At 54.8% G+C, this 15,034-nt stretch overlaps 1 protein-coding gene across 3 annotated transcripts; it reads right to left on the bottom strand.

The window, feature by feature from the left end:
- Positions 1–454: 454 nt before the first annotated feature.
- Positions 455–15,034, bottom strand: GPR179 (G protein-coupled receptor 179). 3 transcript variants are annotated; one of them, XM_090291713.1, is made up of 12 exons: positions 14,241–15,034; positions 12,993–13,101; positions 11,126–11,213; positions 10,487–10,722; positions 9,610–9,678; positions 9,123–9,232; positions 8,586–8,824; positions 8,257–8,395; positions 7,539–7,644; positions 6,858–7,004; positions 2,840–5,530; positions 455–2,743 (listed from the first exon to the last, which is right to left on the bottom strand). In XM_090291713.1, the coding sequence occupies exons 1-12, from the start codon at positions 15,032–15,034 to the stop codon at positions 455–457; spliced, it is 7,017 nt and encodes a 2,338-aa protein (XP_090147839.1). The 3 variants fall into 3 exon arrangements, with proteins under 3 accessions (XP_090147839.1, XP_090147838.1, XP_090147837.1); XM_090291712.1 differs by having other exon boundaries at positions 455–5,530; positions 10,487–10,716; XM_090291711.1 differs by having other exon boundaries at positions 455–5,530.

The raw sequence follows: 15,034 nt of genomic DNA on the forward strand, positions 1-15,034 counted from the left end.
AGCCAATGCCTTATGTGATTTAGTTTCTGCTCAGAAACAACAAAACAAGGTTCTTTGTATAGACTTCAGAGAAGAATAGGATCTCCCCATAAGAAAACATGGGTGGGGCACTGCTGACTTTTCATTCCTGACTTGGCTTTTCAAGTGAGTGTCTAGACACAAATGACTTGTGTTGAGTACTCTAGCTGGATAGGAGGCTTCATTAGAAGCAGAGGGTCTAGCCTTTTTTCCGTACAGCAGGGAGAATTGAAGTAAAGAGACAGTACAACTTCCTGTTGGGGTTTGAGCTGCACCCTTATGTATAGCTTGTCTTTGAGTGAATTGACTTCTGGCCTTCCTGGAGATGGGAAGTAGCCAGGTGTCTATTTCTAAGCTCTAGGACTTGGAGGGGACCTTGACTCCTGAAAGCCAGCCACCCATTGTTTGACCTCATCCCAGTTTAAACTGGGAATTGTTACTCCCAGTCCCAAGGATAGACAGTTGGAGGGGTGAGTTCTTCATATGGAACGTTGGAAGCCACTTTTCTGTGGTCTTCACGTAGGGAAGAAGAATCCTGAGCCTCAGCTTCTTGGAGACTTGGCTCTGGGGTTAAGCTTGTCCTTGGCCCAAGTCCTGAAGGTCCTTGGAATTCTCTGAAACCTTCCAGAGTAAAAGAACTGGCTGGCTTGCTCACCTTGGGGCGGGGGCTTTTGCTTTCTGGAAAGAAGCCACCCAGAGATCTTTGGACCAAAAGGCATGGTGGGTTCTCAGGGTCACTGGGGAAAAATACTGCTGCCTGAGCTGCTGTTAAAGCCAGGAGGCCAGATTCCTCAGATGGGGCTCCAGTTCCCTCCCAAGGACAGATATCTGCCATGGTGCCCTTTATTTTATTCCCTTCTGGATCTATGACTTCCCATTGATACAACTCTGCCACCCTGCTCTCCGTACTACTTGCTCCATGGGAATAGACTGTGGCTTGGTCAGTGTCCAGAGCATCTGGCTGGGAGAAGAGTCCCCCCAAACCCGTGCCGTCCCAGGGGCAGACTGTCTCCTGCTCTTGGCTGCTTTTTGCTGCTGCTTTTGAAGAGTGTCCTCCAGTCCCTCCAGACCCTGCCATTTGAAGGAACAGCTCTCCTTGCCCTGGGGGTTTCCTCTCCACCTCCTGTTTTAGGCCACCTTCCTCTGCTGCTGCTTTACTCATCTCCCAAGGGCAGATTTCTGCTCTCTTGGCTGAGCAAACCTCTGCCGCTTCCCATGGACACACTTGTGCTACCCTGGCCTCCACGTTGCCTGCTGCCTCCGAAGTGCCTTTGCTGCTGTCAGAAGCTTGTGGAGCTGGTTGTGGAGTCAGACCTCCACTATCTTGACTCTCCCAGGGACACACAGCCTCCTGTTTCCCGTCTGCCTTTTCTGGCTTTTTCTGAACTGCCCCAACTTTGGGCTCTGGTTTTTCTGAGGCTTTCCCCTCATCCCCTTTCCCATTCTGTATTGACACTCCTTCAGGGATTCTCTCAGTCACCTCCCAGGGACAGACCTCCGCTTTGGTGCTGTGGTCAGGCTGATGAGCATCTGGTGCAGGAGCGTCCCATGGGCACCCCTCAGCGCACCTGTCCCCAACACTGACCAGTCTCTGAGAGCCAACTTTCAGTTGGTTATGGCAGTGACTTTCAGGGTGGGAGGGAGAGACTGCCAGGGCCATGCTCTTCCACGGACAGATAGATTGTAGCTCATTTTTTACTTTTTCCCTGTCTTCAGTAGGGACTTCTGCTTTTGAAGATGGAGCTCTTTCTTGGGTTATGTGTTCTTGGAGGAAACCCATTTTTGGGTCTTGTATCAGGTCCCCTTTCTCTGCCACCTCATCAGTGACTGCCAAGGAATGCTCCCCTGCCACTTCGCTGCTCATGCTGCCAGACGAGTGTGAGATCTCAGGGGCCCGAGCACAGGGTTCCCGCAAGTCCTCCTCCCAAGGACAAACTGCTTCCTGCTCTTGACTCAGTTTTGTCTCTCCTTTGGTTATGTCTTCTTCCAGGGAGGTGAGAATTTTCTCACTCCCCCTTTCTAGAGTTTTCTCCCTCGGCCCTGCTGAATCATTCCCCATCTTTTGCTCCATTCCTTTCCCAGCATCTCCTTCATTCACCTCCCAGGGACAGATCTTGTTTCTTTCACTGGTAGATGCTTCCTCCACTTCCCATGGACACACCTCAGCTGCCCGGCACCCCACAAGGTCCAGTTCCCAGAATCCAGCTCTTGGTGTGTCAGTGTCTATAGTATCTGAATGCTGAGAGGAGTCCCCTGGATCCGCAGTCTCCCAGGGACAGGCCACCTCCCTCTCCTGGGCCAGCCTGTCTGGCTTCTTTGGAGCAGTAACTATTGCCTGGCCAGGTCCAGAATCTGCAGAGTCCCTTTCTGTAATGTTTGGCAATTTCCTAATAGCTTCAACTCCCAAAGCTCGTTCCTCCCCTGCTCCAGCACTCACCTCCCAGGGACAGATCTCTGCTTTCTCAGCAGACAGTTTGTCCTCCACGTCCCATGGACAGGTCACTGCAGTTTTGCTTCCCACACTGCCTGACACCTGGAAGCTGGCTTTGGGTCTATCTGTGTTTTGAGGTTGTGGGGGAAGGCTGCCAGGGTCCATGCTCTCCCAAGAACAGACTACTTCCTGCTTTTGGAGCTGCCCCTCAGACTTTTCCCAAGCTGTGACATCTTTGATTCCTGATGTTTCAGGCATCTTCTCCTTGTCCTTTTGAGATTCTTCTCCTTTGGGTGCCTGTCGTGATATCCAGTCCTCTGTTCTTTCATTTACCTCCCAGGGACCGATTTCTGACTTGGCAAGTGTTGCTGCCTTTAACTCTGGCCTGAGGTCTTCCTGTGGACGTACCTGCGTGGCTCGACTTCCTCCATTGCTGAGGAGTTGGCTACCAGCTCTGGTGGAGGAATTGTCCACACGTGGGCTGGAGTGCCCATGGTCTGTGCTCTCCCAGGGGCACACTGGCTCCTCCTGTGGACTAGGTGTCTGCACTACTTTCCCAGTTTGTTCCCCCATCTCTCCAAAGAGCCCTTTCCTGGAGGCTTGCCCCTCTCGGAGAGATTCTCCACCTGTCCCGTGATGCAGCATTTCCTTCCTCACTGCCTCATCACCGAGCTCCCAGGGACAAATTTCTGCTTTCCTGAAAGCAGGAACATCTCCCACCTCCCATGGACACACCTCTGCAAGGCTCCCCAAGTACTCGGAGGTTCCTGGGGCCTCAGCAGAGATTGCTAAGGAGCCACGGAAATCAGTCCTCTCCCATGAACAAAGAGACTCCAAGTCTCTGCCAGATTTCTGTTCTTTCCAAAAGGTTTCTTTCTTGGGGTTTTTCTGCTTTTCCTGGGGGAGTCTCTTCACTCCCTCCTGGGACGGTTTCTCATTCTCTCCTCCTTCACTTGCCTCCCAAGGACAGAGCTCTGCCTTGGCAAAGTCAGGTGTACAAGCTCCTGGGCCTGTGGCTTTCTGCTGAGACTTCTCCACCTCTCTAGCCTCAGATCTGCCCTTGGTTCTCTCAGAGTCCGGAGGGGCTGACTGAGGGGACAGACCCCTGGGATCGTCACTCTCCCAGGGACACACTGCCTCCTGCCCCCTGACCAGCCTCTCTGGATTTTTCCGAGCAAGGGCAGCCACATCTTTGGGCTCTGATTCTTCTGGGACTTTCCCTCTCTCTTGATGGGAGTCATCTAGATCTTGTCTTAAAGCTCCCCTCTCAGGACCTCCTTCACTCACCTCCCAGGGGCAGATTTCAGCCTTGTTGCTGTCAGGCAGACATGTTTCTGACTGGGCAACTTCCCAGGGACACACCTCTGCCACCCTGCGGTCGGCACTTGGCATGCGCTGGAGGCCAGCTTTGAGCAGTTCCTGCTTCCCTACAGGGGCTTTTTTTGCTTGCTCGGCATTTTTGTCCCCAACTGTGCCCTGCCTGACTTGCCTCAATGTGGCAGACTCTGTTTTACCTGCTTTCTCAACATTTCCCTCCCCTTGGCCCTGGGATGCCCTCCTCCCTCTGTCTTCTTGTTCCCTGCTGCCCTCCTGGTGATGGACGCAGAGCATTCTGCTGGTATGAGCATTCTGTTGGTTCTGGAGGGACTCCTCATCCTCGCAGGGGGGTAGGGCTGCCTGCTTACTCATCACCTTGCGCCCGCCTAGCCTGGGGGATCTGGGGCATGCACCCACACCCTCTCCTGATACTCTGCCCTTCTCCCTCTCAGGACTCCCTTCGCCTCTTGCCTTTTCTCTGTGAGTGCTCCGAGAACGGGTCAGAGCTTTGATAGCCAGTCCCAGGCTGAGCACAGAACCCTGCTGAACAGGGGTCTTGAGGCTGTGGGATTTAGAGAAGATCTTGGGCCTGTCCTCATCCATGTCATCAGCTTCCCCCTGGAGATGCCTGTCCTCTGTGTCCATCCCATTCTCCCCAGCACCCTTTTTGTCTACTGCAACAGAGAGGGCCCTCCAGAGCCTGGCTCGAGCTGGGGTGGGGGAGCGGTTGCCTCGCTCTGGCCCTGAGGAGCCTTCTTGTGCCATGTTTTCTTTCTTGGTGGGCAGTTCTGCATTCTCCCAGGGGCAGATGAAGGTGAGAAAGCTGGGGCTTTGGGGGGTTATTGGGACTTGTGCTAGGGTGGGGACTGGGGCCAGAGCCAGGGCTGAAGCTGGTATCAGAGCTGGAGCCAATGTAGACGTGGGAGACAGCATCCTTGGTTCTCCCAGGCAAGCCCCAGGTGGGGCTTTGATGGGCGTGGGGACCTGGTGCTGGCTGGGTGGCTGAGGCAGCCTTCTCACAGCCCCCTCCTGAAGTGTCGCAGAGGCATGAGAGCTGTCCATGCTGCTGCTCCTGGCAGGGGAAGGTGGGGCTGACATAGGGGCACCTTGAACTTGCTCCAGCCTCCTGGCTGAGGGCCTGCGAACTGGGCTTGCCAATGCCGCCTCTGCCTTCTTTCTCTCCTTTTGCTCCTTTGCCTGCCGATAGGTCTCCTCCAGATAGGCCTGGCTGGCCACGAGCAGGGCTTTTTCACTGGAACCAGCCATGACACTAAGCGACTTCTGCAGGGGGGCAGGCCGGGCTCTGGGGAGCCTCTCTCCCACTGCCAGATTGTGGGCACTGGCTGACCTAAAGCCCAGGGCAGGGGGCCCCTCCACTGGCTCCCGGCTCTCTGCCCGTGAGACCCTCTTGGCCAGCTTCCTCCTCAGTAGGGAGTTGAGGAGAGGTGGGTCCTGCTCCCTGCAGTGGCTGTGGTTGTAGGTGCTGTGGTACTTGCGCAGAGCTGGTGGCCCCTCGGGTTCCTGGAGGCTGGAGCAGAGGAGCCTGCAGCGGGAGGAGCTGGGCAGGCTGCTGCGGCCTGGGGAGCCTGGGTCCTGGGAGTGCTGCCGGGCCAGGGCCTCAGGGAACTCAGCCAGATACCTCACGAAGGAGCGGCCCAGGCCCTGGCGCGAGCTGCCCCGCTTCTTGGGCAGGTGGGGGTTGTTAGCAGCCATCTCCTTGGTCTTGTGGATCTCTAGCTGGGCGTAGAGTTTCTTCAACTCATCCTGGGGGAAGAGAGGAGCCAGGAGAACAGAGCTGACATTGGGGCGAGTGGGCTAGTCTCCATCCCCTGGCTGCGCCATGGGTCCCCTCAGGCCTTATTAAAACCATTTTCTCTGGGGGAATCTATTTCCCACCAAGCAGTGTCCCTTCCTTGCTTTTAAACCTCTCAGAATTCACATGGTTCCCAGATGGACCCACTCAGCTCTGAGGATGCAGCATGTACTCCCTTCTCTGGGGCACTGTGGTCTGGTGCGCAGTCACCAACTTGGGGGACAGGAAACCTGAGTTTGAGGCTGGTGACCCATCATGTGCTTGAGCCTATTTTCTTAACCTCTGAGTCTCTGCTTCTATTAAATAACAGTGACTGGCTGCCTAGTGTTAGGTTTCTTACGAGGATTGTATGAGATGGGTGGGACTAGGGGCATGAAAAGTGCCACATTCAGGTGTAAGTGATACAGGGGGGGCTTTGCAAGTCTTTTTGACTTTGGATTTCTCCCCAGAGCCAGCATAGAGAGTAGATTGGGGTGGCTTGGCTGTGGCAGTGGTCTGCACACTCTCTGGGGTCCCTGCTGGATTGGGGTTTCAGTTCAGCCTATGCCCAGGGGCAGGATGCAGGGCAGGCAGAGCTCAGAGGGTATGGGGGGTGCAAGTGGGAACGAGAGGTGGAGGCAGCTGGACACAGCAGGAGATGGGAGATCTAAACAGGTCAGGTGTAGAGGTGGCCCCAGCGGTGGTGGGGCGGAAGGACTAAATGGCTTCCTGAGACTTTCCCCCATGGAGGTTTTATAAAACAATGGGCTTAGACCGCCAGGTCTCCCTTTTCCTACCCAGAGCCCTGAGCCCCTCACTGGGGTTCCCTTGACTCTAATGACTTCCCTAAGCAGAAAAATGGGAATATGGATGCTCTCCTGAATATGGATGTAAGACTTTGGAAGGACTTTCTTCCTCTAAGACAGCCAGGTCCAGGAAATGGGGATCCTGGTGTGGAAACCCTTGGTAGCCACTCACTGCCTGCACTGCCCAGCCCCAGCTGCCACCAGAGTCACCAACTGCCCTGAGTGCTGGGCACTCGGGATTTTTAGTCTGCCACCTGTGATGCCCCTGCTGCATGGAGTGGGGGACACGGGAATTAGAGCTTCACTTTTGGGGTCTTCTCACTTGGGTTATGTGTGGCCTTCTTTAAACAGTCAGGGGAGGTAGCTTAGGGCAATGATAGAGAATGAAGGGAGACACGTCTTAGAGGGAGGGGAAGCTAGGAGCAGGGCAGCAGGCTCCCTGCTCAGTCCCTGAATGCTGACACAGGAAGGAGGCAGGGAGGGCCGAACCTACCCGAATGTCTCCAGGGTCCAGGCTGCGCTCACTCCAAGCTGAGGCAGTGCTGCCATCGAAGTAGGATCCTGAGCGCTGCAGGTCCAGCTCGTCCTCGTACACTTCATCCACCATCTCCTCTCGAGGAGGAGCCCCCATCTTCCGGAACTGGCCAGGGAAATGGGCATGATTGGGAAAAGGACTCTCCTTGCCCCCCTGTTCACGCCTCCTCCACCTGCCCCACGGAATGCATCGATCCTTCATGAATCTTCAGCCCCTCTCTGATTCAGAATTCCGGGGTCCAAAGACTTTTGCTCCCTCTCATCTTCCCTGATATTCTCTAGCTTAAAGACCAGGGGGTCTCAACCTCCTGCCCCCTCAACTCCTAGCCATGTCCTCAGCTCTCCACCTCTCTGTAACTGCTCCATGTTGATTTTCAGAGTCCACCAACCCTAAAGCTGTGTTACAAGGACCCCTCCAGTCCTAGCTGTTACTTTCCTTGTCCAGGGATTGGAGGCTTCCTCCCCCAGCCTCCCCCAAGTGAACTCCTTGCTTAGGACCCCCATTGATCAGAGCCCCCACACCTGCAGGGTGTCATCCTCACCCTGATCTGGAGAGGGTGCTGCTGTTGCAGCAGATCCACAGTGCCCCTGACAAAGAGGCTGGGTGTCTGCCTTACATCCGGAAGGAGGAAGACCTCACCTTAGGGATGAAGATCAGAGCCAAGGTGGCAGTGACTGTGCTGTGGGTGTGGAAGAAGACGAGGAGGAGGCTCCAGTCCGGGTGCAGGGAGGGAACCAGCACAAACCTGAGCATGTGATGGGAGGGAGATTCTTATCTGTGGGTGGGAGTGGCCTCTTCCTCCTCACCAGCCTCATTTGTCCCAGCCCCAGCCCTGAGCTCATGGAGGTGCTGGTGGGCTGAGGAAGCCACTCTTCCTTCTTCTTGCCCTCTCTGGGATGTGGGTCCTACCTCAAGGCTCACGTTAGCACCCACCTCTGAGAAGCCCTCCTATAATACTCTAGCTGGCCTTCTCTGGCTGCCTGTAGTACAGACTTGTGCCCCACAACTCTATTATGTACCATCCTGTGGAAGGATTCTGCCTCCACCACAGGGCCAGGTCCTAATGGACCCACAGGAGGCAAGCTGCTGGGACAGTTGAGGGGTGAGTGAGGAGGGAGAAGGCAGGAAGAGCTGAGCAAGTGTGGGAGGGCGCTTCCTCTTCTTGGGTGTTGGGTGAGACATGGGGGGCAGGAAGGTCATCTGTGGGATAGGGAGAGAACTACAGGTCGGGGCCTTCTCACCTGTCGAGATATAGCAGTGTTGTAAGGGTGGCCATGGAAAGGGGGTACCCTTATCTGGGAGAAGTGAGTGTAGTGTTAGGTGGGGAGGAGTCATGGGTAGGTGGACCCATCCTCACCTGGCTGCATGGAAGGCAGCAGAGAGAAGCAGTTCATTGTGCAGGGCGATGCCCGTGTAGCGTGGTTCGTGGAAAGCTGAGGGTACAGCCCGGGTGGCGTAACAGAGGAAGCTGCCCCAGCACAGGAGCAGCATCTCAGCTGTGCGGAAGCAGGGAGGGACAGAGCTGGCACCACCTTAGCAGCCAGGCCACCCCTTTCTCTGTAGGGCTTGCTGGGGGGAACCTGAGCCAGGGATCTGGGTCCAAGGCAGGAGGAGCAGGACCAGAGTACTTATGGAGGTGCAGAATCAGGGGCCAGAGTGAGACTAGGCTTGGCAAAAGCAACTCACCCGCAACCATGATGTAGTCCCAGTGGTCATGGTGGCAGAGGTAGAAGTGACGGCCCATGGGAGTGTGGCCTCGTGTCACCAGCGGCACGTGCAGAACGCCTCGCTCCAGGACCCGCACTGTCCACACAGCCAGGAAGCCCAGTACTAGCAGCAGAAGCAGCCCCAGACACCGAAGCAGCTGCCCACTGCTTAGGTGGGGGCCCCGCTGGGCCGTTCGAGACAGAAACAGCTGGAGCGCTCTACAGGGTATAGAAGGTGGGCGGGTGTAGGGGAGGGGGCCAGGGCTCTGTCCTCTGGCCATTGCTCCCATGCCCACTGCATATACCTGTCTTCCTATCCCTTCCAGGCTTGCTGCCTCCTTACCCCCAGAAGAGTTATGTGGAGGGAAGGACTATAGTGACTATAGTGATGGGGGCAGGCTTTGGGGACATGGGATTGGAACCGGTAAGAGTCTTACTGTGAAGAACTCCATTCCCTCAATGAGCCGGGGTGGCCGGGAGCGAGCAGCATGAGAGCAAGGTCTGCTCCAGCCCCTACCTATAAAGCTTGAGTGTAATGGTGCCATAGACAATGGCAAAGCCCAGCAGCCGGACCCAGCGGAGAGCGATGCAGCGGAATACACTGGGCTTGAAGTACAGGATGAAGACCTGGTGAGGAGGGGGCAAAAATGGCTGTTTTCTACTCTGCTCTCACTATGTGCCAAGCACATTGTTGATCCTCCTATCAGCCTTGCAATGGAAGCATCGTCACCTCCATTCTGCATAGCTTAAGCAGCTTAAGAATCAGAGGGATTCAATACCTTGTCCTAAGTCACACAGCGGGTCATAGAGCTCTTTTAAACCTGCACTGTTTGCTTCCAGAGCTCAGTAGGCCAGCCTGCCACTTGTGGATCTGAGTAGGAGGACTTAGAGGTCTCTGAATCCCCCCAAGAAGACATGAGGAAGCATTCTGGGGTTTGGAGGGTATCATGTTGGGACTGTGGGAACGCTGGGAGGGGGAGGTCAGCCTCTGACCACAAACTCACAGGGGAGTAAAGCAGCAGGGATCCAAAAAGGATGGTTTCCAGCAGAACAACTCCAGATGCCCGGATCCTCTGTGAATCCAGGAACAAGAGGCGAATGAGCAGGGCGGTCAGTGAGAGGACAGAGCCTGGACGATAGTGTGGGAGGGTCTTAGGCCTGGTTTAGGGGTCACTCAGTGGCCCTGGGCTGAGCATCTAACCCATAACATTAGCTCCACCTTCTATCCACAGCCATGCCCCTATTCCCATCACAGGCTCTTAGTCCCCCTGGCACTAAGCCTGGCTAAGGCCCAGGTTTCGGACCCCAGCAGCCGAGCCCCCTTCTCCTCCCAACGCCAGCCTGGGCCTTGCTGCACACCTGGGCTCAGATCAGAAGCTGCTGGAGCTTGCATGCATTCCTCCAAGCTTTGGTTCAGACTGCTCCCTTGTCTAGACACCCCCTTCTCTGCCCAGTAGCCATCTGGTTGACCTTCAAGCCTGGCTCAAATGTCACATTCTCCAGAAAGTCTTCCCCATGCCAGCTCAAGCAGGACAACCAGGTCCTTTCTCTGAGCTGCCAAAGAAACTGACACATAACTCCATCAACTCCATCCTCACCTCTGTCTTGCTGTGCTGTCATTTTATTTGCATGTCCGCTTCCTCCATTCACCTGTGAGCTGCATAAGGGTCCAGATCACGTCCCCTAGTACCTACGCACTGTTTGAAACAGGTCTAAGGTGGTGAGGTTACTTGCCTAATGCCACATAGTATGTTAGATTAATAATCAAGACCAAAGCCATTTCTCCCAAATTCTAGTCTTCAGTAGCCTCTGGTCTCCAGCTGATGCTAGGGATGTAAGCTAGGTAGGAAGTGTGTGCAGAGAGAGGTGGGGTTTCCTTACCTTGTTCTGGTGGCAGCGGTAGGAAACCAGCATGCTCAGGAAGACGGACAGCATGCAGCAGGCCTGGCAGGCCAACACTGCTGCCCGCAGGGCCAAGGCCTCCTCCACCAGGCAAGGTGCCGCATCCCTGCACCTGGTGCAGCTCTCGGCACATGGCTGGCACCGAAGCAGACTCCCGGCGCTGCCTTGTGGTGATACAAATTGCCCAGTAGGCTGGGGGGCACTCTCCTCTGATGCTATAAAAAGCAAAATGGGTGCAGGGAGAGGGGCATGGCTGGGGCATCCTGAGATCCTAGCCTTTACTCCCAATGGTGAACACACCCTCTCCCTGCCCTCCTTTGGTGGCCTCCTTTGGTCAGGAGGGGAGGAATGAAGACATGGGTACTCCCGAGGGAGGGCAGGATAACAGGAAGAGGTGATACCAAGCCAGAGCTCGTTGCAAGGCCAACTTGCAGCAGATTGAAATGTTATGGGCTCATCCTCAAACTAGATCTTGTCTGCCTCTTCAGCTTCTCTCAACATGGGAGGAAACTTGCAGTTTCCTCCCAGTGTCTTACCCCAGCCTACCTTGCACAGCCAGCCCCCTCCAACAGGTCAAGCCTATAAAACACCTGCTTGGCCCTCACCACAGTTACATACCCCCAGAGTGGCTTGCCCCATAGAAGCCCGGTCTGCAGCGGCAGAGGTAGTGACCAAGGACAAATCCCTGACTCTCCAGAGGGACACACTGTGGGAACAACAAAAAACAGTAGGTATTTGTATGGGGCTTTCCCTGCTGGGAAGAGATGGAGAATCCATCTATCTACCTTTCTATTTGTCGCACCTGGGTCCACACTAGGGACTCTCACCAGAAGCCCTCCCTAGTCTGAGGGAAGCCTTCCCTCCACGGAAACCCCTCTGTACCCCACCCCCACTGCCTCTCTTCTCAAAGAGACACCCAAGCAAAGAGTATGGGGCTAGATCACCCTTATAGTCAGACCAGCAGTGACAGGAGCCTCACAGTTCCCATTTCCCAGTGCTCAGCTGTGCTAGAACACGGTGCTGCGGGATAATGAAGTAGGAAGAACTCTGAGCCCAACCACACCTGTGCACCTGCATCCTACTTCAAAGGGTCCCATCAGCCTCCCTCTTTGGCACACAGGTGGACTGAAAAGGCTTCTTTCCACAGAAGAGTGGCTTTCTCCATCATGGGCCATCTGGCTTTGGCACAGGACTGCTTTCCCCAGCCCTAATGCCAGGCTAATGCCCAGCTGGTAGAATGCCAAGGCCAGCTCTTTATTCCATCTCCACCCATTAATGTTTACCCAGCAGGGGACAGAGCAGACCTCAGAGTCAGGCAAGGAAGATGAGCATATGGATGAGGCCAGATCTGCTGTAGGGAGTGACCAGGAATAGACAGCATTAAGCAAAGGAAGGGCTAAACCCTCAGAGATTCTATATCCAGCCCGACTTCCACCAGGAAAGAGGAAAGGGTGCTGTCTCTGAAATCGTGGCCCAGCCTCCTCTCTTTCCTGGACCACTGGAACATGATCTGCTCCTGCCAGTCTGCACGATCAGACAAAAGCCTGCCCAGATATGTGAATGTGGCTGTTTTTTGTTTTTGTTTTTTTTCCAATTTTTAAAAATTGTTCTATTACAGTTGTTCCATTCGCTACCACCCTCGCCCTCCTCCACTTTGTTGCTCTCCCCTGCCCGGCCTACCCTGGCTGGGTTTTAAAAGGAACTAGACATGGGATCCCTTCTCTGTTCCTGGGCTTTTAGCTCCAAACACATATGCACTGAAGAGCAGTAGATACCCAAACAGGCCCCACCTCCCAGCAGGCTGCAGGGCTTGCCTTGGCTTTAGTTCAGCTCAGGAACAAGCAGGCAGCCAGTGTAACTGTGGAGCAGATTAGTGCACTGGCCTCCCAGTTACCTAGTCCTAGACTTGCAGGATTACCAGCCATTGCTTTCCATTATCCAGGTTCTCCTGTATCCATGGCTTTGATTCCACTGGCATCTGGCCTGGGATTTATAACCTATACCAGCCCCCGAGCTCTTCAAGCTCCTGCTTAGGTTAGATTCCTCCCACACCCCAACCAGCAATTCCACTTATTTCAGCAAACACCAACTGAGCATCTTGTGTGGGCCAGAAGGAGCCTGGAGCTCTGTTGACATGATATGACAATGTAGTCCAGGAGAAGGGAAGGAGATGATTAATAGAGGCTCAGGAGATGGTCCTAGAAAGGGATTTTGGAGCACCCAGTACCGGAAGGGAAAGCAGACAGGAGGCACACTGAGATTTCAGAGAAATGAAAGAGGTTGTCTTGGGTGCAGGGCGGGGGTGGACTGTAAGTGTCCTCACTTTTAAGAATCCTGGAAGCTCATTTTAATCTTATCCCTAGAAACTCCCCTGAAGCCCTAAGAGGCTGATGTGCCTTTGTCAGTTGCTTCTGGGAGCTGGGCTGTGGCAATGGTGGGGAAGGCGGAGGGAAGCAGGACCCTATGCGCCACCCCCCATCCTTACCTGGGTGCTGTTGAGATCACACAGGTGTGTGTTAGAGTACCAGCCTGGGCCGCTGGCACATTGATTGATGTCCACACTCTGAAGGTCTACATCCATCTGCACCTGCCCCCTAGGGTAGTGAATTGGCAGTTAGGGACACAGAGAAGGATGTCAAGGTGGACATGCGTCCTTGGGCCCCAGACTGTGGGCAATGCAAGCTCTGCAAACTTTAGCACAGTGGCTGCAGTGTGTAAAGAGAGAGAGAGCATATATGCATTTCATTTCTCCAATGCTATTATCCCTCTCCCCATCAGTTGTCCCCCATCCTCCCATCCCTCAGCTTGTCAACATCCTAGCATTTCCTGGTTTCTGTCAATTGGTAGAGGGAGGGAACTTGTCAAGACAGCTGGGAGCTGGGACTTTGATGATCTGTCTGAAGGGGATTTTCACACTTCCCCACTGCGTGTATACACACATACACTCACACTCACACACACTGCCCCTCACTCTGCCCAAACCAGGTCTGAATTTATTATAGCAAAGGAGATATGGAATGGAGGGGCCCAGAGCTAGAGCTGCCTGGCCCAAGGGTTCCCAACCCTTGGGAGTGGGGAAAGAGCTGGCAGGGAGCCAGACTTCTGATTGAGGGGGGTCAGTTATTTGAGGGGTATCACAGACTCCTGGGTCAGGATAGGCAAGACAGTGGAACCTACTTGATATAAAATTATAGCCATTGGGAGTGACCCTGGGGACCTGGCCAATTCCTGGACAGAAAGGGCAATGCGCCACCCACCCCTGCTGCCAAGAATTTTTTCCTTCTCTTGGAAAAGCCTCTTTTTACAACTCTGGGTTGCTAGAAAGCAGCAGGTTTAGCTTCTGAAGTGTCCACCTGGTTCCTCTAAGATGCCTGGTGTATGGATTGTCATTTTCATCCACATGAAGCCCGCTCTCATGCCTCTTATACCCATTACTCAGACCTAGGGGCCAAGGCCTACACCCGGCTATACCCACACATCTGTACACACACATGTGTATACCAATGTGTAAATACCTTGATTCATTTACAGTATGTACACTCACATCTGTGTCAATACATAGTTACAAATTCCCAGAGTTGACTGCAAGTACATACCACTGAATGCAAATATGCACATCTGGGTCCCCCAGACACACATGTGCATGCCATATAGCCCATGCACAGCTGGATGGGCTTGGGCTCCCCACCCTCCAAACCCACAAATGCACTGAATCCTGCACAAACCCACTTACCTGATCTCCGGGCTGAGGTCTGGCTTGAGTCCATAGAAGGTGGCCGAGAGTGTGATAAGCCAGCCAGGACGAAGCTGGCCCTCCTGGCATTCCAGAAAGGGAGGAGACAGCCTCACATGCTGCACGTCCCCCAGATATCCATCTCCCCGTGGCCACTTAGGGCTTCCAAGACTCCCTAGGTCATTGGTCAGCACCCGCTTCTGTAGGGCAGGAGTGTCGAGGGTCCTGGTTATGCTCTCTTCCAGCACCCTCTTCCCAGACAAGTCCTGAAGGATGGTCTCCTCCCCCATTCGGGTGGCCTGCAGGGCCAGCTGCAGGTGACTGGCCCCTGGTGGAGGGTTAAAAGTCAGCAAAGCCCGGTATGCCCTTGGGTCCCCCTCGGCCACGCTGCGGACCAGTGCCTGGTACCACTCCACATCCTCCTCCACACTTGACTCGCGGATGTCATTGGCTTGTAGCAGCATGTTGAGGAAATTGGCAGCCTGGGCAAGGGTGCCCGCTGCCCTCCTTAGGATCGGGGGGACCCCTGGACTGGCTTCTGCCCCCTCAGCTTCATAGTGCACACTGCAATTAGTCCCCAACAGCTGTTGGGCATCTCCAGAGTAGAGAAAAGCCAGGGCTGCTTCTGCACCCTCTGGGGGCACCCACATGGGTACATGTCCTGGCTTGACTTGGGAAGACAGCGAGGGCAGAGGACGGAGGGGCTGCAGATCCCCCAGAACCCAGCCACAGAGCAGACAGCAGCCCAGCAGCCCCCACAAAGGAGAGGCCATAACCACCTTCGTGGTGCCCAT

Source organism: Furipterus horrens, unplaced genomic scaffold (genome assembly GCF_987537825.1).
Source record: "Furipterus horrens unplaced genomic scaffold, mFurHor1.1.pri manual_scaffold_11, whole genome shotgun sequence".
Taxonomy (NCBI): Eukaryota; Metazoa; Chordata; class Mammalia; order Chiroptera; family Furipteridae; genus Furipterus; species Furipterus horrens.